Here is a 26,187-nt window from a genome sequence, read left to right as displayed (position 1 = left end):
AATAGTCAGGATGATGGGAGTTGTAATCTAGAGGGCCTCAGGTTCCTCATCCCTGTCATAAAAGATGATGGGGATTAACCCTTGGACCAGACACACTTGCATGCATCTGAGAAGTGTCACCCATCAGTCTCTATGATGTCACAAGGCCTTCTGGGATACACTGATTCACTGACACTTGAAACCAACTGGCCTGCTTTCTCTTGACTACTAGAGACTAGTGCAAGGTCCAGACCCTCCCCATATTATGTGCTGGAAGACTGAAAGCATTGAATTATGGCATGTGAGTATGGAAATTAGAGATTGGGCAGTTATTGGCTCTTGGCTCCCTATTGTTTTCTGGACAAAATTTAAGATGCTCATGATTATCTATAAAACACTAAATGGCTCGAGTCCAGCATACCTAAAGCATCAACTCCTCCCCATTCTCCCACCACAATACATAAGACTGGCCTAGATCATGGGCGAGGTAATCTGTCGGGGACAGCATGCCAGTGGAGGTGGAGGTAAAAGTGGGCAGGGCCAGAGCTCAAATGGGTGGAGCCAACCTCTTTTCTCTTTCTGCACACCCACTTCCCCCCATTACTTCATGTAAGATCTTTTTGTTCAAAATGCCTTTAAGTGGCTAGGGAATGGGCAAGAAAATGTTTAAATCAATGCAAATTGGATTTTTTTTTTTATTAACATATTAACAGTGCAAATATTACTACTCAGTTACCCAGTGCACACTGCGCATATTATAATCCTGTGTAAATATGAGGGCAGAGGGAACCACTTCTACTCTGCACATCCTAATACAACTCTGTCTCTCTCTCTTCCTTGTTTCAGAGAGTTGATTCCTGAAGAGTTAACACACTCCAGCCATCATTCAGTCTGCTGGTGAGTGCCTCTGTTTGGTTCGGCAAATGAAATTTATTAAAACCATTACATGCACAACAATGCCACAAATACCCAGGCCAAAGTTACTGTATCTAAAACGTGCTTTCATTTAATCAGGAGACAGCGAGGAGATGTAATGAGCTGAGGCAGAACCTTGCTTTCTATGACTTCCCTGACAGTGCCTACATCCTTTAACATAGACCGCATCTACCTATTACCTAAGATTTGTTCTTGAAAAAGCAATCACTGCAGAATAATATTCCATTTAATACACCCAAGCTTTTGCTTCTTACAAGCCTGACAGGCATCACATTTTTCCTGTCTCCAGCTACTTCTCCTCAGCCATTTAAAAACAATGTGTAGTTCTATCTCCGCATCCATCTTGTCTACCCATACAGTGGAGATCCTGTAGCTGAATTCCAGAAAAATTATCCTCTGCAATGGGGCTGCATTAATCCCAAGATTCATTTCCTAGACAGGAATTCTCCCCCCTCTCTTTTGCAAAGATCACAGGCATAGATAACAGTAAGAGATCTGTCAAGCAGCTCTCAAAAAAGAAGAAAACAATACACAAATCGCAGAGAAATCTAAACAGTCCTAAAGAAGGATGAGGAGAGTTAAGCGAGTTTTGATCTCAACAGATGGTGCAACATGTCGTAATTATTATCAAGACACCTGGGGATTCGTTCATCCAAGGAAGATTACAATTCACTGGTGTATTGGATGCAGTGGTCCAGCAGAGGGAGAGAAAAATATATAATGTACATTGTTCTGCAAAGGCTTTCACCACAACAGAATTCCAAGGTTCAGAGAAACATTTTTCAATAATCTCTAGGTAATTTCTAAAATTTTATACATCTTAGCTTGGTCTGATACAGTACAATTAGAAATACTCACATTCTCTTCTATGACTGGAGAAAGAAGCCACACATACAAGGGATTTGCTGTTCAGTGGTTTATAAAAGAAAACAGGGAAGCTTTCTGAACACATGAAGTTTTGTGGAAACACTGGATCATCTGCCTGAAGGTTCTCACCATTGAAATGGGCCTCATGTTTTTTGCTTCTTTCTTCATCTTAGGTAATGTGTTATATAACCTATCCTCTAGGATAGCGTGAAATACAAACTCAAATAAAATAATAGACCATTGTACAGATTAAACCAAGACTGATGAAACATAGTGTAGAGTCGTAGCAAACCTTTTCTGCGCATGTCTCCTGTGCTGCAGCCTTCTTCAAAACACCCTAATCAACATTGCTTATTTACTAACTATTTTCACCCTACTTTAAGGCAATTGTTCCCTCCCAAAATGGCTAACATAAAAAAAGAGAGAGGTAACCTGCCAGGTTACCTCTCAGCAGGTAACCTGACAGCAGCCACGAAATTAAAAGACGCCTGCTTCTTGGGAGAAGGGCAATGACAGGCCTAGACAGCATCTTGAGAAGTAGAGACATCACCTTGCCAACAAAGGTCCATATAGTTAAAGCTATGGTTTTCCCAGTAGTGATGTATGGAAGTGAGAGCTGGACCATAAAGAAGGCTGATCGCCGAAGAATTGATGCTTTTGAATTATGGTGCCGGAAGAGACTCTTGAGAGTCCCATGGACTGCAAGAAGATCAAACCTCTCCATTCTGAAGGAAATCAGCCCTGAGTGCTCACTGGAAGGACAGATTGTGAAGCTGAGGCTCCAGTACTTTGGCCACCTCATGAGAAGAGAAGACTCCCTGGAGAAGACCCTGATGTTGGGAAAGATGGAGGGCACAAGGAGAAGGGGGCGACAGAGGACGAGATGGTTGGATAGTGTTTTCGAGGTTACCAGCATGAGTCTGACCAAGCTGCGGGGGGCAGTGGAGGACAGGAGTGCCTGGCGTTCTCTGGTCCATGGGGTCACGAAGAGTCGGACACGACTAAACGACTAAACAACAACAACAACAAACCTGCCATCAGGCTTATAAAGTAAAAAGGCAAGTGGCAGAAGGAAAGGGGAGTGGAAGGAAAGAGGCAGAGGAGGGAGATCGGTTCTTCAAGGCCAAAACAAAGTGGTCAACTACAAGTGGGTGATTATATTCCACTGCGGTGAGGCTGATCTTCCCTTGCTTAGTTCTTGCTTGAAGAGCAGTTGGAGGTTCTTATTCCGTTGGCATGTGGGTGGGGCCAGAGTGCCCCCCCCCACTGCCTTTGCTCCTGAATTTTCAAGGGAACTAGCAGTTGGAGCTGAACTCCTTCTTTGGCTGATGGATGAGGCCTGGTTGGTCGCCCACTTGCCTTATTGACATTTGTGGACAGCAGGGGATGTACAGCCTCCCAGTTGTCCTAGGTCGTCCTCATATTTCGTCCTCCAGTCTCAAATCAGGTATCTCAAATTACCCTAGCAGTGCAGCGAGGACTTCCCTATGGCTTCACAATATGCCACTCTTGTAATATCTCTGTCTGCTCCTGGAGCCATTTTAAAGCTGGGGTCATTCCCTCTGAGACCTACTGTGGCCCATGGATTCAGCAGCAGAGTGGCAGTTAGTACAAGAAAAGATTGTGGGGGAGGCTTATAAACTCTTTTGATCCTCCCTGTAACTCTTTTTTATTGTACTTTGAAACATACCACAAACCACCTTGAGTACAAGTTGGGAATACCAGTGAGGTCCAGTAGTGCCTTCTGGAAGCTGGTGGCACCCTAACTCTGGAATGCCCTCTCCAAGGAGGCCCACCTGGCACCCAAGCTTTTGATCTTACAGCGGGGTTTTTTCTAGAAAAAGAGGTGCCAGAACTCACCATGAATACCTGCCTTGTTCTCTTATAATAGGAATGGCACACACCTGAGAGTTGCCAGAACAGAGTTCGGGTGAGTTCCAACTGGGGGAAAAGCCCTGCTTTACAATATTTTAATGAGTTTCAGATCTTTGAGGTTTCCCTTGCATTTTAAGATCTATGATATTTGAGTGCTGCTATGAGCTTCATTGTTTTGGTTTCTATTGCTGGTTTTCTGATGTCAGATTTTATACTGCAGTTATGTATCAATTATCACTTTTTATACATATTTGTCTTACTTTTTATTAGAAGCTGTCCAAAGGACTTACGTTATTGGGTGGCATATAAATGTTGTAAATTGATTAAATAAATAAATGTTTGAGATAAATACAGTGGACGCTTGGGTTGCGAACATGATCCGTGCGGGATACACGTTCGCAACCCACAGCATTCGCAACCCGCGTCTGCGCACACATGGGTTGTGATTCAGTGCTTCTGCGCATGCACAAAGTTTAATTTAGTGCTTCTGCGCATGCGTGACCACCAAAACCCGGAAGTAACCCGTTCCGGTACTTTTGGGTTTCGGCGGTCCGCAATCCAAAAAGACACAACCTGAAGCGGCTGTAACCCGGGTATGACTGTAATCAAATGCACAGACTAGCAAAACTGTGTGGGGCATTGCCACCCAGCACAATCCCCTTGGTGGTGTGGGCAGCACCACTGGGCATGACAACGCAGTTCATCTACTTTATATGTTGCCAGATCATACCGCCTGAAGTGAGTCACTTCAGCCACAAATCTGACACCTGCTGATCCCCCGTTTCAGTTCTCGGTGGCTGTAAAACCCGCTAACATGAAAACCTCCTTGTTTGCCCTTGTCAAAGGCAACTGGTCTGAAACTCTTAATAGGACTAATACACAAATTCTGCATACCCTTAAGAAAATTACTGGGTTGTGCCCAAAGCACTTGGCAGCTCGCCGACTGCAGTCTGTAAGCCATCAGGGATGCTACAAGCTTTGCTAAAACTCAAGTTAATAAATAGGGAAAGGGGGGAGTTTATAAACAGGAAAAGATAGTCCAGCACCATTCTATGATAATATTTCTATTTGTGCAGTGGCATCAGTATTCATAGAACTTACTGAGTAACAACAACAGAGGACAGGCCCCTGCCCTGAGCAGCTTACAATCTAAACTGAGGTGTGTGGGAGGAGAGGGAAGCATATCAAATCACAGAGAAAGAGGAAACAGAAATGCAAAAATAAACCGGAAATTAAGTTTGATCAGATGGATACACAACTTTCTTTCAAGAGGAAAAGAAAGGGTGAACTGCACAGGTATTCTAGAAGGAAGTTCCAGGTACTAGTGGCAGAGCAGGACAAAATCCCATCAGGCAGCTTAGTGCTGTAGTGACAGAGGAATGAAGGTCAATGTCAAGGTGGGATATGCATTGTGGTCTCCGAGTCATGTTTTTAAAGATAATACAATTAAGAAGCCAGTCCTTTCTTGTTGGATTTCACATTCACAAGGTGCACTTTGGCTACTGCTCTTTAGCTTTCACTTGTACAGACTGCTTTCTTCACTTAGCGGCTGAAGCTCACAGAGAAGAATGAACATGGACAACGAGGAGCAGTAAATGCAAAACAAATAGCCCTACATACTTCAAAGCCTCACTGTACAGATGACAGCTTGTTTTTTGTGGCTCCTGTGAGACTCATTCTTTTTTTTTTCCAGGACCATAACGCTATAAAGCGTCAGGTTCTTTTTCACTCTTAGGGAAGCATTATTGGTTGTTTAAACTAGGAAAGATGGCTGCATACCCGTGGTTTTGCTGGGAACCACAAGTTTTTCATTCAGCAACTTCACAAACTATTGTGCAGGAGCTGAAGGTTGCTTGAATTTATTTCAAAGTCTTACATGGAACATATTTGGCACACATTTCCCACTAATGCATATGGCTTTTGCAAATACAATAAGTCAAAGTCTTTCACATAGTACCCTGTAATCTCTGCAGAGCAATGAATAGGTAATAAATTAGAGCAGAGGCCAAATGACCCGAATAGCACGTAATGCTCGGTGCCAGGTTGGGGGGCATGGAAGGTATTAACAATATGAGTTCTCATATCCACAAACAATGATGCCTCCAATACCCACTTTATAAAGGAACCCCACATTCTATTTTTCCTCTCTGCTGAGCTATGGACAGCCAGCTGTGCACACAATGTTGAAAGTATCAATGCTAGCAGGTCTGGAAGAGGAAGTGGGGCAGAATGCTGGAGCAGGAGAGAAAAGAGTCACAAAGCAAGGGGAGGAAATCTGGAGGCAAAAACCAACACAGGCCAGGGTCTAACCCAGGCATGGTGAACCTGTGGCTCTCTAGATGTTGCCAAACCACAGATCCCTAAACACTGGTCCTGATGGAGCTGGTGGGAGTATGAGTTCAACAGCAACAACTGGACAGCCACATGTTCTCCATCCATGGCCTAAGCTACTGAGGACTGTGGCCAGAAGAGGCTGGAACAGGATACAAGCACTCAGCAAGAACAAAGGCAGTCAAGGGAACAAAGGGACTGGGAGCCTGGGAGTGAAATCAGGGGGGGAAAGGAGAGGCAAAGCTTAAAATAGTGACTTATTAATACCTAAGACTTGCCTAGGGATGCAGGTGGCGCTGTGGTCTAAACCACTGAGCCTCTTGGGCTTGCCAATCAGAAGGTTGGTGGTTCGAATCCCCACAATGGGGTAAGCTCCCGTTGCTCGGTCCCTGCTCCTGCCAATCTAGCAGTTCGAAAGTGCACCAAAAAGTGCAAGTAGATAAATAGGTACCGCTCTGGCGGGAAGGTAAATGGCATTTCCGTGCGCTGCTCTGGTTTCAGTGTTCCATCGCACCAGAAGCGGCTTAGTCATGCTGGCCACATGACCAGGAAAAACTGTCTGCAGAGCGGACAAACACCAGCTCCCTCGGCCTGTAAAGCGAGATGTGTGCTGCAACCCCAAAGTCGTTTGCAACTGGACTTAACTGTTAAGAGTCCTTTGCCTTTTTTTTATCACTTGCCTAATGCATTTTGATTTTTTTTTAAAAAAAAAAAAAATCTTCAGGGGCATGTATAGATGAATAATGTAATGCTATTCACTCCCCAATTCCAAATGGCAAGAAGTTCCAAAGCAGATGCTACAGAGTTTGTTCCCTTTGGATGAGAGAGAGCTCTACAGACCTATAATATTTATTAAATTTTAGTTTAACAATAAAATACATAGATAATAACACAATCTTTTCCAATATCCACATTTCATATTCATCTTTGGACTTCCTCACAACCCTTGTTCCTGCCTTCTAAACTCATAAATTTTGCCAGCAAATTATTAACTTGGTTTAATTCATATAATATAATTTTCCAATATTAATATCTCAAATTTTGGGATTTAACATACTCTTATTGAAACTTAATCATAAAATGTTACTTATCCAAAATTTATCTTTTCGTCTTCCAATTAAATTTAAATTTATATTCTTTATACCTAGTTTGTTGAAGCCATGTTTTTGCTAATCTTACATCTTTCTTAACATTCATACAGTTTACAATGTTTTTGTAGATAGTCCTTAAATTTCTTCCAGTCTTAGCTCTACAGACCTATAGTCCCTTCGTAATATCTGCTTTGTTTAGAAAGAGACAATCAACAATGTTCCGAGAAGTTTCTTCTCAGATGCAAGAAGAGTCCACAGGGCTATGATGCACCTGACCTATATTCGCCACAATTTCCAATGTTTGCCCAGCTTGTCATAATAGCTTCCATTATGAAAAGGGCAAAGCTCCAGGGTGGAGTTGGTGGGGAAGAGTCAGCAACTCGTGTCTGTTCTAGTTATTGGATAGATTCCTTTGTCTGTTATGTAGACTACAGAAGCCTGTATCCCCATTCCCACCCCTTTCCATTTACTTTCAATTTGGGCAACCTGGACTGCTCTAGAGAATTTCTGAAACACCTGTTCCATGTCCCTCATAGCGATGTCAGGGTGACATTCTATCCTTTCGTTGACTCTCTGGTTCAGCTCTCAATCAGCATGTTACGCATCAGATGTTATCCAGCTGTAGTACATGTGGTTTACCTAGGTTTTTCTTCCAGGTCAGAGATCAGTTGAAACCAGGGTGGGGAACCTGTAAAACGCCCCCCTCCTCAATGTTTCAGGACTTCAACTCCCATCAGCCCCAGTCAGCAAAGTCAATGGTTGGGGATGAAGACAGCTGTAGTCCAGTAACAATTTGAAGGTTGTAGTTTCCACCAGACTTGGTTTAAGCTTTACAGCCTGGCTATCCAAAAACATTTCTCTAGCAGCCTCTCCTCTCACTTGTAAAATAATGGCTAGATTACATCAACAGGGTGGGTGGATAACCTTTGTGCAACTGTGAAGCATTTTAAGTATTAAGAAGGAGGTGGGCTCATAATCAGGTGGGGAAGGGGAACTCTCTCTTCGCATTTACTCTCCCAGTACCTTCTTAAAAGAAACATGCTGTGCTGGAGCTGTTCCAGGGAACATTCAGCCAAATCTATTTGGAAATGGCTTAAGGCAAAGGATGGAACCTGGATGTTTTGAGGCCCTGCTTAGTAATTCTATCCTAGCCACATAATGAAGAAGGGCAATCCACCTAAGTAATCTTGTATTTTGCTGTCTTGAGCTGTCTTTTGCCTGTTTCCTCTTTGTGTCACAGTTTTATCAGTCTGGGCCCAGGATTTATGAAATATCCTGCTTCGATTGTTTGGTTACACGCTTCTTTGAAAGAACTTAATGCCCAGATTAGAGAAGAGGGATTCAGAAATTATGGCTGGAACAGACAGATGGATCTCAGACCTTAAAGCCGTTCCTCCCTACAGCTTGAGTTTGCGTTGGACATCCAAGCTGACCTGGATAAATTTGGTGGTGGCAGTTATAAAATATTAGCAGTTGCCAATAAGTTAAAATACATATGGGCTAAGAGTGAATTATTTCCTTCCTGTGCAACCACAGGTTTGAAAGCAGTAAAAAGGAGGGTAGGAAACCTCCAACGTTGTATATACGTTGAATGTAGTAGATGTCATATCTGAAGTGCTTCTTATATATGGAAGTTACGGTCCTGAAGCATCTTTCTTTCTTAAGACATTCAGAAAGGCTATGTGACTAACGATAACATATGTACAAGTGGAGCCTTCAAGAAATGTTGCTGTATATCCTCACCCCCTAACACAGAAGCAGGGAATGTCAGTCCTCCTTTGGGTCAAATGCAGCCCTCCAGACCTCTACATCTGGTTATCAGAACTCTGTACAGGCTATACCTCTCACTGACCCTGCTGTATGCTTTTGTCTACCAATTTTACCAGGCTGGAATGTCTTCTTGACCTGTGATAATACCCTTCCCTATCTGAATGGAGGATGGAGAGTGGTATAAGTCTGACCACACCCCAGAAGAGTCCTCACAAAGGAATGTGACCCTTAGAGCATGGGTGGGGAATCTTTTTCAGCCTAACAGGAATGTTCCAGCCAGCCACCCAACCAACCAACCAGCTGTGTCTTCCTCCAGCTCAAGCATACTATAACCTGTTGAGGTGCAAGGAAATCAATTCACTCTTCCCCTCTTTGGGTTTCCATTTTCTTTTCCCTCTTAAATATTTTGATGCTCAACCTGAAACCCTTTGAAAGGATCTAACCTTCACATAGCAAAGTGCTTGAAGGCAGGCACCAAAAATCACTAGCTAGTATTACGGCGTTAGGACTTGAAAAAAGCCAGCCTTTGATCCGAGCACATACTTAACTCTCAACATCTGAGGAATCCCACTGGAGTTAAAAGTTTAAACACATATGCGGTGGTTAATTGCTTTAAAAGGTCAAGACCTTATTGTTTCACAGCAGGAGTACATCTCAGCCAACACACGGGTGTATTTCACACAGTGACATAAGCACAATACTCAACTTGCACGCTAGTCATAAAAATTGATCATTTTAAGCCTCCCCTCCCCATTCTACCCCTCAGTTAAACAAGTCTTATATCAACCAAGCCAGCTGTCATTGATATCCACTATCCAGTCCCAGTGGGAGCCTTTGAACATGAACCAAAGCAGCTGCCTTCTAGACAAAACTAGGTGATAATTGCCTATACCAGAATGAGGTTCTAGCCTTAGTTCCATCGTCAGTTCACGCATTTGTGAGTTTTTATATCTGAACTTAGGATTTTGGAAAAGTGTGCCTACTTTGAATGAGTCAAACGCAAACATGTATCAAGTGGCTACACTCTCTCAAGATTTTGCGGTGTGACTCAATTGTTTATCAAAACTTTAGGTTTGTGCATTTAAAGTGGATTAAAGCCCTCAGTTGCCATAGCACAACAAATCCACTTTATTAAAACAAAAAACAAAAAAACCCAGACTTTTTGCAGTTTGGAAAGTGACAAGGAAATGTATTGAACAAATGGCAAACAGAAGACATCTAAACACCCCACAAGCAAATTGGGATGAATGCTCATTGTTGTATAACCACCCCACAAACATCAGAACAAATGCTCAATAAATGTTAGAATTAGCTACAGCTCCCTTCCCTGTCAGCTAAACAGCTGGTTCCAAACCTAGTTTGTTGGCATGTAGTTTGTGAAGAGGTCTTGCACCCATTGTTTCTGAAACCTCAGTTGTTACATTGGTTAGCAACAATCCTCAGACTAGCACAAAAGAGCAATTGTGGCAACTGTAAAGTCTCCTGATTGGTCCTTTCTACCTCGCCACTTCTCAAGTTCCCTTACTACATCCTTAGACTGGAGTCTTAATCCTCAAGCCGCAATGAACCTCAGATCTTCTTTTCTGCCAGATCTCTTGTTACTTTCGGCTGTGCTAACACCTCCAGTTCCCCAACATTTGCTGCTGAATTAAACTGTCCCAATTTGCAGCAGCAAAGTGGTGGGGTTCAGTCTGCTTCCCTCCCTGTTGAATTCAATGGGAGTGCATGGAACGCTCTGAAGACTTAACCTGCTGGCCAAGCTCCATCAGTGTCCATGGAGGCTTCCACCATCAGCTTCCGAGAGGGGAATTATTGTCACAACCATGTTGTGGGGATATGGTTAAACCTCACTGTTATGAGTTTGTGGGGAGAGTAGGCTGTACGCTGAGACCTTTCTAATCCAGCAAGTGTTAAAATTTAATCAAGGATTCAAATTCCTGGAATAGCCATCAAGAGAACAAAGGAAAGGGGCTCTGTGCAAGGTGGAAAATGGGTGAGGTCCCCTCCTTCAACTTGTGGGCAGTTAGAAAGACAAAGGCAGAGCTGAGAGTTGAATGATGTGAGCTAGAAGCCGGCAGCAAAGCTGCTGGCTGAGAAGTCTGAGAGACAGAGCAATGCTCGATTTCTATTTGAATCCAAGTCTATGACCATGGGAGAAACAAGAGCCTTTGGGGGTGTTAATGCTGTGAACCCCTTCATCACTGGCTCAGATTGCATATATGTGTAAATAAACCATTTATCATAAAGACACTACAATCTCCGCTGTGACCTTGTGCCAAAGGAAATATGAACCCTGAGTAAGCGCCCAGAGATAGTTATTCCGCGGTTTTAGTAGCGTTTTAGCATTTTGCAGTTTGAGTTAATTTTTTCTTAATTGCAAACCACTCTTGATTTTCTTGGAACTGAAAAATAGAGTATCTGATTCCTCAAATCAATGCCAATATTGCTTACATATATAAAGCTGCTCATGTATATTTACATGTATTTTCCTAATTTTAATAGGTCCCATTCAAAAAGTAAATTAAAAGTAGAATGGCTGTTAGCCTCCAATTTTAGCAGCGGAACATTCTCACCTCACTGCATAACAGGGGTTTTTAATGGAATTACAGGAAAGTAGCAGAAGAGCGCTGCTTGGTCTAAGACCTCTATAGCTGCTTCTTTTGACACAGCTGAGTACGTTTCCATACCTCCTGCTGCACTTGGTCTCCCCCAATGGGAATAAAATAGATTGACTCTAATAGGTTTTAATGTACAATGATTAGCTCATTTATAAAAGATTTCTACCAAAGCCTCAATTATTTAGATGCAGATCAAGATCAAAAGAGATCAAAGCATATCCTGAACCTGTAGGAAAAATCAAGATGTTAATTAAATGAGGAGAAGATCAATGGACTCTAACCTCATCTATATGATGCAGGAGGAGGAATGTATTAAAATTCAGGGCAGCCAGGACACTAGCACACAGGAGAATGCCATGCTGGCTGTGCACACACTCAGTGCTGCTTTTTACTATATGAAAAGGCATTACATCAAGTCATGGACCTTGATTCATGATTCATTACCCGCCACAAACAGATGACTTCTGACCCACAAAGAAAGATTAATACAACTATTTCAGCCACATGTTTGTAAGTGCATCCTATGCTGAAAAAGTCAAAGTAGTAATGAATTATGACACGTATGTCACATGACATGTCAACAACCCAAGATTCATATACTGGGAAGCTTAAATAACATCGGTGCAATCTAGTCCTTAGGGTCATTCAAGCCCGGTGCTGGAAGTCAGTTTATCACTACCTGCCTCTTTCCAGCAGCACCATTTGCTATGGCTGAATAGCTGAATAGACGCAGCGCACTGCAGGGTTTTGGTTGTTTTGTTTCACCACTGGGGTTCATGTTGATGAAATCACCCCCAACTGTAAATACATTGGAAGTCAGCCTCTAAATCAGAGCTGAGTGGCAAGGAGTTGCACAGGTTACCCTTTTCAGCCTGAATTTGTTACACAGATGGCACACATCTGGCTAAAACTGCCTAGTCAGCATACAGGTTGCCAACTCCCTAAGTCAGTGAGAATGCTGATTATACTGCTTTGAGGTTTTTCCCTACAATTTATCAGTGTGTGCATTTTATGAGATAAATAAGCACAGCACTAGCAAAACAGCAGCCAATGCATATGGAAAGGGAAGGCTTGTTTAGTGCAGGGACTGGGGTGGGGGTGCAATGTGTCTCAATGTACAGTACTCTTTGCAAAGACACCTGAGCCTCTTACTCCCACAGAAGCCACACCAGCAGGAGTCAGCCCATCAAGACTGCTTTGACCACTCTGAGGAAACACTGTTTGACATTTACCATCTAGCTCAGGGCTAGGGACTCTTTTTCTGCCCCAAAGCTGCATTCCTTGCTGGGCAGTCTTCTAGAGGTCACATACCAAAGATGACCAGGGTCAGGGGCAAAAGCAGACATAGTAATAAATGCAAATTTTACCTCTGCACAGTGCCTGATTTCTGCAGATGTTCACAACCCCCTCCCTAACCTCCATCTATGGGGCATTGTCAGAGCTCAAGGACACATTCCAGGGTGGCTCAGAAATGTCCCCAGGGCTAGATACTGTTTGGCCCCAGGCCCAAGGTTCCCCCATCCCTGAGCTACAACATCTGGATTGAGCTGGAAAGCTCAGTTGGTTAGAGTGTCTGTCTTGAACCATAGGGTACACCCATCACCAGGATCCTCTTCCTCCTCCCCATTGTCCTGCCAGTTTATGACAACATGGTGCTCATAATGCCAAGGTTGCAGGTTCAATCCCAGTGAGGGACAGCTGCATGGTTCTGCATTGCAGGGTGTTGGACTAGATGATCCTCAGGTCCCTTCCAACTCCATGATTCAAAATGGAGGACAGACTGAGGAGTTTGTGGCAACATTTGAGGGAGCTGAGATGCAGAAATTCTGCCCACCTTCCATGCCTGCCTTTCAATGCTGCTATGTTCATTTCTAATGCCTGATGATCCTACAGCAATTTATATTCTTAGCATCCACGGTCACTGTTAGGAACTAAAGCATCAGTGCCAGGCCCAAATATCACAACCTATCCTTTAGGTCTCCATTAGGTCCTTAGATAGTTCCCCACCCTAAGCCATCTGAGATGGTTTCGGATGCTGCAACATTTCTAAGGTAGGAACCTTCACTCTTGCAGAGGTCCAGTGGCTTGGTTTAGTCTGAACTTTATTATCCCAGACACACACAAAAGGCAAAGTGGGAAGATCAGGGGAAAGCTCACATTTCTACTGGACAGTGTTTGCAGCTCAGTAAGGAAGCCAACATCACAGAGTGTGCAGCATGCCACTTACTGGCATTTTAGCAAAGCAAGCCAAAGAACTGATGGCAGTTACACAAATCTTGGAACCATAAAAAGGGCAACAGATAAAGGGAGGGGAAATGATTTGTTGAGAAATAGAGAGAGGTTCCAGAGGGAAAGAAGGCCTCGGGGAGAAAATGAAAGATCTAATTATTTGGTGAAGCAAGGAATATTAACACATCACTCATGTTTAGCATTAGCAATCATGAGAGTTCCACATCACTGCATTGTACAGCACGAAGCCGGAACCTGTTGAGAATGATAGATATATTCGGTCCTAGACAATGACAGTGTAGAAAACAGATTTTCATTAAGCAAGTGGGAATATCTGTAGATTGCCAGCTATACATCTGTCTCATCAACATAATGCATAGAGTGGGATGGGAGACTCTAGTTGATCAATGTGCTCAACTAGGTCAGTTGCCCTAAGAAGATCTTTATGGATCACATTTAAAGCATTTTAAATATATGTTTGTAAGTGTTTTAGAATGAGAACCAGGCTAGTACAATCCATAGTCTTATATGACTGATAAAGTTGCCCACTAATTAAATAATTTTAGTTGATTAATCATCTGCCTTGTAACCAAGCAACAGAGGAATTGATTCAGCATTGACTCGTTGTACCTATAAGGCTATTCAAATGCAGCTACATTGAGCATCAAATATGTCCTTGAAGAAAGGCTGAATAGCCCCAAATATTTTTGGATTTGGGTTATTATAGAAAAGTATGTATTGTGCCTACTTTTTTTTAGTTGTGTTTACATGAGGTTTTGGTGATACTGCTCTATTTTATGGGTTAGGATCAAGTCAAGTCTGCCATTTGTAACATTAAAATCCAAATGGGAGCTAGACCTGGATATTATTATATGAAGTGCCCTATAGGATTCAGATTTGACCAAAGGAATTTTTGTATATTTGGATGCCAAATGTACTAGTTGAGTATTTGGCAGCCTGAAAGTGAGAGCCTTGAAATAATGGGAAAGATACAGTGTTGAGGACTTTTACCTGGACTGTTACATATTTGTAACTAGGAAAAAAGTGCTGGAACTGGGGACTTTTTCCCCTTTAAAGAGACAGGGGGGGACTTTGAGACAATATATCTGTTGTAAGAACTGTGAACTGTGAATGCAAGTTGGGAATTCCCCCCCTAGAGGAGACTTTGTTACATTGTGAGAAACAACTAAGCAACTAGAAGCTGAGCCACTGGAAATTTACTAGTAAAAACAAATCTAGGAGTGTGGGACTGACCTTGGCCTGGCTGATAGTGGCATGGCAGATGGCAAAGGAAAGATAGATCAGACTCAGGAGAAAAACCTCAGATCCGGCAAAACTTACAGCACTACACAGCCAAGAAGGGCCTCAGTGATAGGAGCAGCTGCGGCCTCACAAACAAAACCTAAAGCTATGTCTGCAGAAGATGCTTTGGCGAAAGCTCTTGGAAAAATAAATGAATCTCTGGAATTTTTAACGAAACAAGGGACTGATACAAGTAAGCAAGTAGCTGAGATCTCAAAAAAACTTGATCTGAATACTTCCAGTCTAAAAGAATTGGGAACTCAAGTTACTGCTAATGCTCAGAATATTGGGAGACTCCTAGAGGAATCAGCTACTACTCGAAAGATTGCTGAGGAGGCAAGGGAGATTGCAACTGAAGTTCAGGGAAAAATACCACCGGTTGTAAAGAAACTGGCGGACCATGATTTATCCTTTGCTATGATAGATCTTCAAAGGAGGGATCGCAACTTAAGATTAAGATTTGTCCCAGAAAGTGAACAGGATAACCTGGTGGATTTTATTACAAAAGAATTTTATGACTTTTGGCAAGAAGGCCTGCAGGGGGAGGAGGTTAAGATTGTCAGTGCATTTAGACTTGGAATAAGACAAAAAAAGAACAAGCCAAGAGACTGCTTGATTACTTTGGGATCAAAGGAGGAAAGAGATAAAATTTTAAATTTGCACTATCAAAATACACTGCAAATTGAGCATTCTTTCGTGGAGATCTTCAAAGATATCCCAAAGCCCATTCTAGATGCAAGAGAGGACTACAAAGAGCTGGTTGTACTACTGAAAAAAAACAGAATCTTCTTTAGGTGGGAATTCCCCCAAGGCCTATCTTTCAAATACAGAGGAAAGAAAGTTAGACTAAGGACACTGAGTGACAAAGACAAATTCTTGAGAGATCACGAAGAAGACTTAGTGAAGGAAGCAGAACTTGGAGAAGAGCCAACAATACCAGGAAAAGGAATATTGGACTTGGCAAATTTATCGTTTGGACTACAGCCACCAACAGAAGAAGAGCAACAATTGGGAGCAGTAGGAGGAGTAAGTAAATAATCCCATCATGGCCCTGCGATTATTGAGCTGGAACTGTAATGGACTTAATATTCCTCGGAAGAGGAAGAACGTTTTTCATATTCTACAGAAACAACAATTGGACTTGATTTGCCTGCAAGAGACACATGTGACAAGAACACATAGAAAACTACTTATCAATAAAAAACTAGGACATGAATTTATATCATCTGACAGAGTGAAAAAAAGAGGAGTGGTTATATATGCAAAGGATAGATTGATGCCGAAACAAATATTTAAAGATGAACAAGGAAGATATCTGGCAATTGAAATCCAAGTACAAGGCCAGAAATTTTTGATTCTAGGAATCTACGCACCAAATGAAGGCAAATCTGAATTTTTTAAAAAGTTGCATGAGATTTTGCTGGACTACATGGACTCAAATATAATTTTGATGGGACATATGAATGGAGTTGTCTCTACAAACATGGATAAAGCACAAAGACAAGTAATTTCTAAAGACGGAAGGCTACCAAAAACATTTTTTGAAATGACTGACAATATGGACTTAGTTGATATTTGGAGATTAAAAAATCCTCTTGAAAGAGAAGGAACCTTCTTTTCTGAAGCCAAAATGACCTGGACTAGAATTGACCAAATATGGGTTACTAGAGGACTGGCATCAAAGATAAAAAAAGTGGAAATCTGCCCAAAGACTTGCTCCGACCATAACGCTGTGAAGATGGAGATGAATCAAACAACAGCTGGCACTTTCAGATGGAGGATGAATGACTCATTATTCAGAGATAAAGAATTTTGTAAAAAGGCCCAAAAAAACATTAAGAGACTATTTTGAAATTAACATGAGGATTAATGTGGAAAAAAGAGTAATCTGGGACGCAAGCAAAGTGGTTATGAGAGGTTTCTTGATACAACAAAATGCAATAAAGAAGAAAAGCCAAAACGAGAAAAAGGATAAGATATTAGAAAAAATTAAAGAAGGAGAAAAGAAATTGAGATCAAAACCAAAGTCTCAGGAGATCTTGAGAGAAATTAAATTATGCCAAATGCAATACATGGAACTGATGAACCAAGAAATAGAATGGAAAATTAAACAAATGAGACAGAAAACGTTTGAATCCGCTGATAAATGCGGGAAATTGTTGGCTTGGCAATTGAAGAAGAGACAAAAACTAAATACAGTGACAAATTTAGAAGTGGATGGAAAGAACATAAACAATCCAACTGAAATTAGAAGCTGCTTCCAGAGATATTTTAAACAACCATATACACAAGGGCCAGAAAAAGAGATTGATATAGAACAATTTTTGAAGAAAAATGGGATGAAGGAAATTTCATGTCAAGACAAAGTGCTTCTGAATCAGAAAATAACTGAACAAGAAATAGAAGATGCCATTCAAAACATGAAACTGGGCAAATCTCCGGGACCTGACGGACTGACTTCCAAATATTACAAGGCTTTAAAAGAATGGTTAATACAACCTTTGAAGGAAGTCTGTAATGAAATCCTTGAGGGGAAAGAAGCACCTGATACGTGGAAAGAGGCTTATATCATGCTTATACCAAAGACAGAGACTGAAAAGACCCAACTTAACAACTATCGTCCAATCTCTTTATTAAATGTGGATTACAAAATTTTTGCCGACATTTTAGCTAAGAGATTGAAAAAAGTTTTGATGGGGGAGATTCATAGGGATCAATCGGGCTTCCTCCCGAGAAGACATTTATCAGATAATGTAAGGAATATAATAGACATTTTGGAAATGCTAGAAGTTAACATAAACACAAAAGCTGTTCTGATATTTGTGGATGCGGAGAAAGCCTTTGCCAATATTTCCTGGACCTTTTTAAAGAAGAATCTCCATGGGATGGGGGTAGGCCAAGGTTTTGAAAACGGTATAGGCGCAATATATTCTGAACAAAAAGCAAAGTTAATTGTAAATAATGTAGTCACAGAAGAATTTAAGATAGAAAAGGGGACACGTCAGGGGTGCCCAATTTCCCCATTACTTTTTATTTCGGTCCTGGAGGTTTTGCTCAACATGATAAGAAAAGACCAGCTGGTTAAAGGGGTTCAGGTCGGAGCGAGACAATATAAATTGAGAGCATTTGCAGATGACTTGGTACTTACATTACAAGAGCCAGAATCTAGCACCAAAAGGGTTTTGGAATTAATTCAAGAGTTTGGTCAAGTGGCAGGATTTAAATTAAACAAATCAAAGACTAAGGTATTAGAGAAAAACTTAACAGTAGGGGAGAAGGAGAGGTTTCAGAATGAAACAGGTTTAACTGTGGTTAAAAGGTAAAGGTAAAGGTACCCCTGCCCGTACGGGCCAGTCTTGACAGACTCTGGGGTTGTGCGCCCATCTCACTTAAGAGGCCAAGGGCCAGCGCTGTCCGGAGACACTTCCGGGTCACGTGGCCAGCGTGACATCGCTGCTCTGGCGAGCCAGAGCCGCACACGGAAACGCCATTTACCTTCCCGCTGGTAAGCGGTCCCTATTTATCTACTTGCACCTGGAGGTGCTTTCGAACTAAATATTTGGGGATTAATATGACAGCTAAAAACATGAATCTATTTAAAGATAATTATGAGAAATGTTGGAATCAAGTGAAAAAAGATCTAGAAATTTGGTCAAACATGAAGCTTTCCTTGTCTGGTCGAATTGCAGCTATTAAGATGAATGTATTGCCTAGAATGTTATTTTTGTTCCAAACATTGCAAATTGTTGATAAGATGGAGTGTTTTAAGAGATGGCAGCGAGATATCTCTAAATTTATCTGGCAGGGCAAAAAACCCAGAATAAAATTTAAGATTTTAACTGATGCAAAGGAAAGGGGGGGATTTGCCCTGCCAGACTTGAAACTTTACTATGAATCAGCAGCTTTCTGCTGGTTGAAGGATTGGCTGCTTCTTGAGAACACAGACACCTTAGATTTGGAGGGTTTTAATAACTTTTTTGGGTGGCATGCATATTTGTGGTATGACAAGGTTAAGGCTCATAAAGGCTTTAAAAACCATATTGTCAGGAAAGCATTGTATAATGTCTGGATTAAATATAAAGATTTGTTGGAGAATAAAACTCCAAGGTGGCTGTCACCAATGGAGGCAAAGGCATTGAAAAAACTTAATACGGAGTCTAAATGGCCAAAATATTGTGAAATCCTAGAACAGGAGGGTAATAAGTGGAAATTGCAGAGTTTTGAGAATCTAAAAGACAAAGTGCGAGATTGGCTTCACTATTATCAAATAATGGAGGTTTACAAGCTGGGTAGAAAAATTGGTTTCCAGGTGGAAAAGTCAAAATTGGAAACAGAACTGTTAGAATCCAATACTAAGAATTTGTCAAAAATGTATAACTTGCTGTTGAAATGGAACACGCAAGATGAAACGGTTAAATCAGCTATGATTAAGTGGGCGCAAGATATTGGACACAATATTATGTTTGCTGACTGGGAAAAGTTGTGGACCACCGGTATGAAATTCACGGCGTGCAACGCCTTGAGAGAAAATATTATGAAAATGATTTATAGGTGGTACATGACCCCAGTCAAGCTTGCTAGACTTTACCACTTATCAGATAATAAATGTTGGAAGTGTAAAGAAAATGAAGGTTCATTCTTTCACCTCTGGTGGACGTGCCCAAGGATCAAGGCTTTCTGGGAAATGATATATAATGAAATGAAAAAGGTATTTAAATATACCTTCTTGAAGAAACCAGAGGCCTTTCTCCTGGGTATGGTTAGCCATGTGGTGTTAAAGAAGGATAGAACTTTGTTTCTGTATGCCACAACAGCAGCAAGAATCCTTATTGCCAAGTATTGGAAGAAACTAGATCTACCCACTCTGGAAGAATGGCAGATGAAAATGACAGACTATATGGGACTGGCAGAGATGACGGGCAGAATCCGGGACCAGGAGAAGGAGACAGTGGAAGAAGATTGGAAGAAATTTAAAGACTACCTTAATAAATACTATAAGATTAGTGAATGTTAGATTGACAGGGGTTTAAAAATAATGTGGTTTTCAGAGACCTTGATTAAGAAAAGGAATGGAATTAGTAAAAAACTTTTGGGAAACAAGGGAATGGATTTGTTGATTGGATAATGAAATTAGAATACAAAACGGGGAGGTATGAGGAAGTCGGGGAAAATAGGTTGAGAAAATTAAGGTTTGAAATTATACTTGTTGTTTTTTTTGTTTGTTTTGTTTTTATTGTTGCTGTTTGTATTTGTATGTTTTTATTGGAAATGTTAATAAATATTATTTTTTTAAAAAAAGAGTATTTGGCAGCCTGTTATACCAAAAGGGGGGGGAGTTATGCAGCAAACGTTTATAGAACATTCAGTTTTTGCATCAATTTAAATCAGGGCCTGCTCAATATTTTTTGATACCAGAAGGGAAAATTCAAATGACCTCCCTAATGCTTAACTGAAATGGAGCAGAATCTACTGGAAAGGAAGGACAAGACAAAGAGGTTGATAAAATTATGCTTTGTGAAGAAAATGGGTAGAGATAAATATTCCCCCTTACTCATCTAAAATGACAAAATGGCAGGGGCTTCAGAACAGGCAATGTGAACTCTTACATTCTGTAGCTTTAGATTGGAATATCCTACCCTGGGATGTGATGATGGCTGCCAACTTGGATGGTTTTAAAAGGGGATTAGACATATTCGCACAATGGCAGTATATGACCTACACGATCAGAGGTACCATGCCTCTGAATACCAGTTACTGGGGGAGCAATAGCAGAAAGAGTCTAATGCCTTCTTACCCTGTTTATAATCTTTCAAAAGGCAGCTGGCTGGCCACTTTGGGTAACAGGATGCTAAACTAGAGAGGAATCACCAAATCATAGAACTGTAGAGTTGGAAGGGTCCCTGCAATGCAGGAATCTCAACAGTCTGATCCATTCACAGGGCTCTTAAGTTCTCCAGAAGTTCTTCTAGCTCAAGGCTCATTGATATGCAACTGCTATGTTTTTGTTCATTTCAGTGGCGCCTGAGCAAGAAACCTTGGTGACTCACACAACATGGCAAGATCTGTCTTCTACTCTGCTGCCCTTACCCAAAATCCACACCAGAGGAAGTTGCTTCCCTTTGCCTGAAGAAGAATATGACCACCTTTGCTTTACATACTGTTATGCCTTATTAAGAACTGCCATGGACATGGCAAGGGAGAAGGTTAATTCCATCCAGACCCCACCTGGAAGGCATCTAACTGTCATCAACGTAGTTCTATCAAGTCTGATGGAATAATGCAGACATTATCACCAGCTCCGCTACTGCAGCAGCTGATCTGGGAGAAAGACTGCTTCTGGGGTGAGACTCCTTTTTATCAATGGCAAGGCAGCCAGAACCACCACTGACATTGACAGGGAGTTGTTGCTCTTGTAAAGACAGAATCTGCATAAGCAAAACTATATAACTGCATTATAAGAACTGTAACTTTTTTTAAAAAAACTTAGCTTGCTTTTCCTTTCTCCCTCCCATTCCTTTTACCTCATGTGCCATGTCTAGATTGCGAGCTGGAGGGCAAGGACCATCTTAGCACAGAGTTCTGTAAGCTGCTCTGAGAGCCTTTTTGGCTAAAGGGCAGGATATAAATGCCATAAATTAATAAGACCCTTTTGCTATCCCTTTGGGAAAAATATGTCCTAAAGCCTCATTTCTTTCCTGAGTACATGTTTGCTTAAATCTTGTTTTCCAAATGGCATAACATTATCTCTCACCTTAATTACAATACATGGTGGTGACAGCATTAGCTTTGCACCATCTCCTCCCTGGAAGAGCATGCAGCATCAGATGCCATGAAATGCAATTAAGTGTCGCTCAGGCAGCCAGACTGGGCTATATTGGCTTGCTTTTCCTTCAGAATCCACAAGCAGCTCATTGTAGTAGCTGCTCAGCCAGAGCAGGCTGATATCTTTGGTGACCTGGCAGGCATGCGGGAAGGGAACCAAATTGCCTCCTAACCAGTTCATGACCTCTGTGCCTTTTCATTATATAGGATCCCAGTTAGCAGCTACTTAGTAGGAAACCACCTAGGAGAAACTGTACATTTGCTTGCATGCATGCAGACTAAACAGAAGCAAAACAAGCATGTCACATCACTGCTAGTAAAGGTAAAAGGTCAATGACCCCTGGACAATTAAGTCCAGTCAAAGACGACTATGGGGTGCAGCACTCATCTCGCTTCAGGCCGAGGGAGCCAACGTTTTTCCGCAGACATCTTTCCGGGTCAGCATCCAGCATAACTAAACTGTTTCTGGTGCAACAGAACACCGTGACGGAAGCCAGAGCACACGGAAATGCTGTTTACCTTCCCGCCGCAGCAGTATCTATCTACTTGCATGGTGTGCTTTCGAACTGCTAGGTTGGCAAGAGCTGGGACAGAGCAATGGGAGCTCCCTCCTCCTCATGTGCACAGATTCAAATGGCCAACCTTCCAATCACCAAACCCAAGAGGCTCAGTGGTGTAGATCACAGCCTCACCCGTGTCCCCATCACTGCTAGTACTGAGGTAGGGTAGCATGGCATTGAAGAGAGTGGACTGTGAGCCTGAAGTCCTTGGTTCAAATCTTGCCTCGCTATGAACTCCCTTGATTGCCTTAGACAAGCAGCAGTCTCACCCTACCATATATTTAAAGCACTCTTTTACCACACTTCAACAGCCATGGCTTCCCCAAAGGAATCCTGGGAACTGGCTCGTTCAATATATGCTTGATCACACAAGCATGCATTGTGCCAAACCTGGAAGTAACCTGAAAACGTCACAAAAATATCACAAAAGGGCTTTTCCAATGGTGTTTCAAATATATGTGATTTCACTGACACACACAATGCCTCAGAATATAATCCCTCCATATAAATGGGGGTGTTGCCTGTACCCAATGTACCTCTAATGAATTCTGCACCTTCTTAACAGCATAACTAGCTAAGTAGTTAATGTACTCACAAGCTCCCTCTGCCAGCTACTAGACGTTAACTCTGTCCTTTAAAAATGGCAGTGTAGAACAGACACAATGGAAAATATCACTGTATCTAAAATGCCAATGGTTTGATTCTTGGCTTGGCTCCATTTCCTATTGTTGTTTACGTATTGCCTATAACAGTAATGTCTCGCTCTGAATGTAACTGACCTGTATGAAGGACTCAGTGATTTGAAAACAGAATCATATGTACCTTTGCTACCTAAGAAAAATCTTTTAATAAAGGAGAGAGAGAGAGACTTACTAGCTCATCAGGCAGTAGGGTAGGGGAAAATCCACTGCAGTAACAATGTTAACCTTTTACTTCCAGTGGGATTGTAACAACTACAGTAATAAGAAAATGAAGTTGCAGAAGCACATGGAAAAGATCTGGTCAACTGCTTATCTCTCATGTCTTTATGAATCCGAGTAATCCACCATTTTTCTCAAAATGGCATTAACATTACTGCTCTCTTACTATTTATATTATAGCAGTATCTAGGGTATTGCTCTGAAAACTGTTTTCCTCATTTAGTTACATGAGCACAAACCAGAATTCAAAACCAGCCAACAACTCTTTTGTTTTTGTTTTTTAAAACCAAGTTTCTAGACCATATGATTAAGTGAATGAGTCTGAAGGTGTGTGAGCATTTTCTGCTTAAATCCCAAAATGAACATCTCAGTAGCATTTGCAGCCATCAGAAAAGGTGGGGCTTAAGAATCCTGTATAACCCATTGCACCCCCCATTCCTCAGTAAGAAGGCACGATATAAACACTGCTCCAAGTTTAAATGATAAACTGTATAAATTCATCTACAGTGGTACCTCTGGTTACAAAGTTAATTCATTCCAGAGCTCCGTTCTTAACCTGAAACTGTTCTCAACCTGAGGAACCACTTTAGCTAATGGGGCCTCCCACTGCTGCCACGCGATTTCTGTTCTCATCCTGGGGTAAAGTTCTTAACCTGAGGTACTACTTCTGGGTTAGTGGAGTCTGTAACCCGAAGTGTTTGTAACCCAAGGTGTTTGTAACCCGAGGTACCACTGTATTGTAAAAATTAATTTTAAAGACTATGGCAAATCAACATGGTGCAGGACTTTACCCTCTAAATGTGTCCAGGGAAAGGAGTCTTCGGCATTTGGGTTTCTCCTCCACCGGTCTTGGGCTCTCTGCAGAATGAAGTTCCTAAAAGGGAAAGTGGAGAAAAGAGTGATGTACCTTTGTTGACAGTCAAGTTCTCCATTCAAGGAGGGTCAGAGCATGGCAAAGACTGAAAAAGCTGGAAGTCAGCATTGATGTAAGATTAGAGTTTTGCTAATTACTTAGAGCAAAGTGGTCCAACATGAGTCCCTCAAGGCCTTTTTTGGCAACCCCCAGGAATATTTGACCTCGGCCACAGTCCTCCAACTGCCTTCCCAAAGCCAGGTAAACAAAGTGTTGGGCTTTGAGAAGGAGGCATGAGGACTCTGACAGGTTCCTAGAGGCTTCCCACTTCCTTCCCAAAGTCTAGATAGCACTTTCCCAGCTTTGAGAAGAAGGTGTGGAGGGCTCTAGGACCCTGTCAGAGCTTCGTGCCTCCTTCCCAAAGCCCAGTGCTTTGCTTAAGCAGTTTTGGGAAAACAGCACAAGGGCTGCAGGGGGGCATCATATGTTGGCCTCTTTTTGAACTGTTAGAAAAGACAGTTCCCATTCAAGCTGGTCATTATAATAATTTTGCCACATTAAGAATTTGGAGGATGTGTCAAAGCTGGTGCAGAATGGGCCAGAATGACCCCCTTACACATAAAACTGCTGTCAAAAACTGCAATGTGTTAGAGACACTTAAGAACACACACACACACACACACACACACACACTTATTAACTTCTTCATTGCCAGAACCCATCTGGAACACAACTGAAAGGCCTAGAATGGAGACTTCCAAGCTAGCAAAGTTAGCCAAATTCGTCAGAATGAGTAAACCACAACATGTCCACAGAAGCCACATTCCAATACTAGTTCTGGGCCATAAATGGTATTCCCCACCATAAAATGGCCTAAAATGCCAACTTCTGTGCTAACTGAGTTAACCAAATTCATCAGTCACACAAGTCTAGAAAGGAATCCTGAAGAAAACTTCCACAAAAATCATGGTCAAATATCCATTCCAAGCATTAAAAGCATTTTGGATTGATGCAATGAGCCACGGTTCATCCACAGAAACCATGCCCCAATACTCATTTCAAGCATCAAGTGCTACTCCAAAAAATGGAATGTCATGTTCTGAGCCAGCAGAGCCAGCCAAATTAATGTCGCATTGGACCCAGTGGGCACGATGAAGTAAGCCACAAAACCTCCACAGAAACCATATTTCAATATGCATTGCAGGACAAAAACCATTTTCTGTGTAAACAGCCCAGAATGCCTCCTTCTGAGCCAGTCAAACTAACTAAATTCACCAGTAACGTGTGACTGGTATGGGCTGTAACATCAATTTGCAAGCCAGGCAAAGCACTCCAATTCACACATTAGAACATAAGAAGAGTCTTGTTGCAGCGGACCAAAGGTCCATCTAGTACAGCACCCGATTCTCACAGTGGCAAACCAGATGCCTAGGGGCAGCTCAGAAGTACAATAGTAGTCACTCCACTTGGTATTCCCTGCTAATGGTATCCAGTGCCACACAGCCTCTCACCATGGAAGTAAAACAGAGCCATAAGATCTTGGAAGCCTTAACCTCTATGAACTCATTTAACCTTTTTTTAAAGTCATCCCAGTCGGTAGCAATCACTCATCTTGTGGGAGCAAATTCCATACTTTAATTATGTCTTGTGTGAAGACGTAGTTTCTGTGGTTTGTCCTTATCCAAATCATATAACATTCAGGTTCATTCATTGGATGCCCCAGGTTCTGGCATTGTGATGCGAGTGGTGGGGAAACTTCTCATTTCACTAACTGTACAAAGGACTGAAACTGTGGTTGCACCATAGATTTATATAATGGTGTTATGATATTGGCAGTTTTATTTTCGGCACTGCCTAATGATCCCTAACATGGAATTCTCTTTTTTTTCCCCACAGCTGCCGCACACTCGGTCATAATCTTTATCGAGCTAGCCCCTATGACTTCCCAAGGTCACACTCCTCATCTGGCACTCATCCTAGTAGAGGCAGATTCTGTGTAAAAGAGGTGAGATTCAGCCTCGGGGATTTTGAAGG

The 26,187-nt window shown here is 41.9% G+C and overlaps 1 protein-coding gene and 1 long non-coding RNA gene across 7 annotated transcripts in view; one reads left to right on the top strand and one right to left on the bottom strand.

The window, feature by feature from the left end:
- The window catches only part of LOC307215894 (heparan-alpha-glucosaminide N-acetyltransferase-like), a 180,930-nt gene that overhangs the window by 92,800 nt on the left and 61,943 nt on the right, over window positions 1–26,187 (bottom strand). For all 5 annotated transcript variants that reach the window (XM_079975683.1, XM_079975685.1, XM_079975681.1 and 2 more), the window contains one exon: window positions 24,092–24,174. In XM_079975683.1, coding sequence (XP_079831809.1) covers window positions 24,092–24,174 — 83 coding nt within the window. The remainder of the gene's footprint in view (window positions 1–24,091; window positions 24,175–26,187) is intronic.
- Window positions 204–26,187, top strand: LOC307215986. Of its 2 annotated transcripts, XR_013838844.1 has the most exons (4): window positions 204–284; window positions 826–876; window positions 21,014–21,339; window positions 26,050–26,187. It is a non-coding gene; the product is annotated as an uncharacterized lncRNA (long non-coding RNA). The 2 variants fall into 2 exon arrangements; XR_013838845.1 differs by lacking the exon at window positions 26,050–26,187 and having other exon boundaries at window positions 21,014–21,469.

This window comes from Podarcis cretensis (assembly GCF_951804945.1).
Source record: "Podarcis cretensis genome assembly, chromosome: 5".
NCBI lineage: Eukaryota > Metazoa > Chordata > Lepidosauria > Squamata > Lacertidae > Podarcis > Podarcis cretensis.
This window is presented reverse-complemented; position numbering and strand designations above follow the sequence as displayed.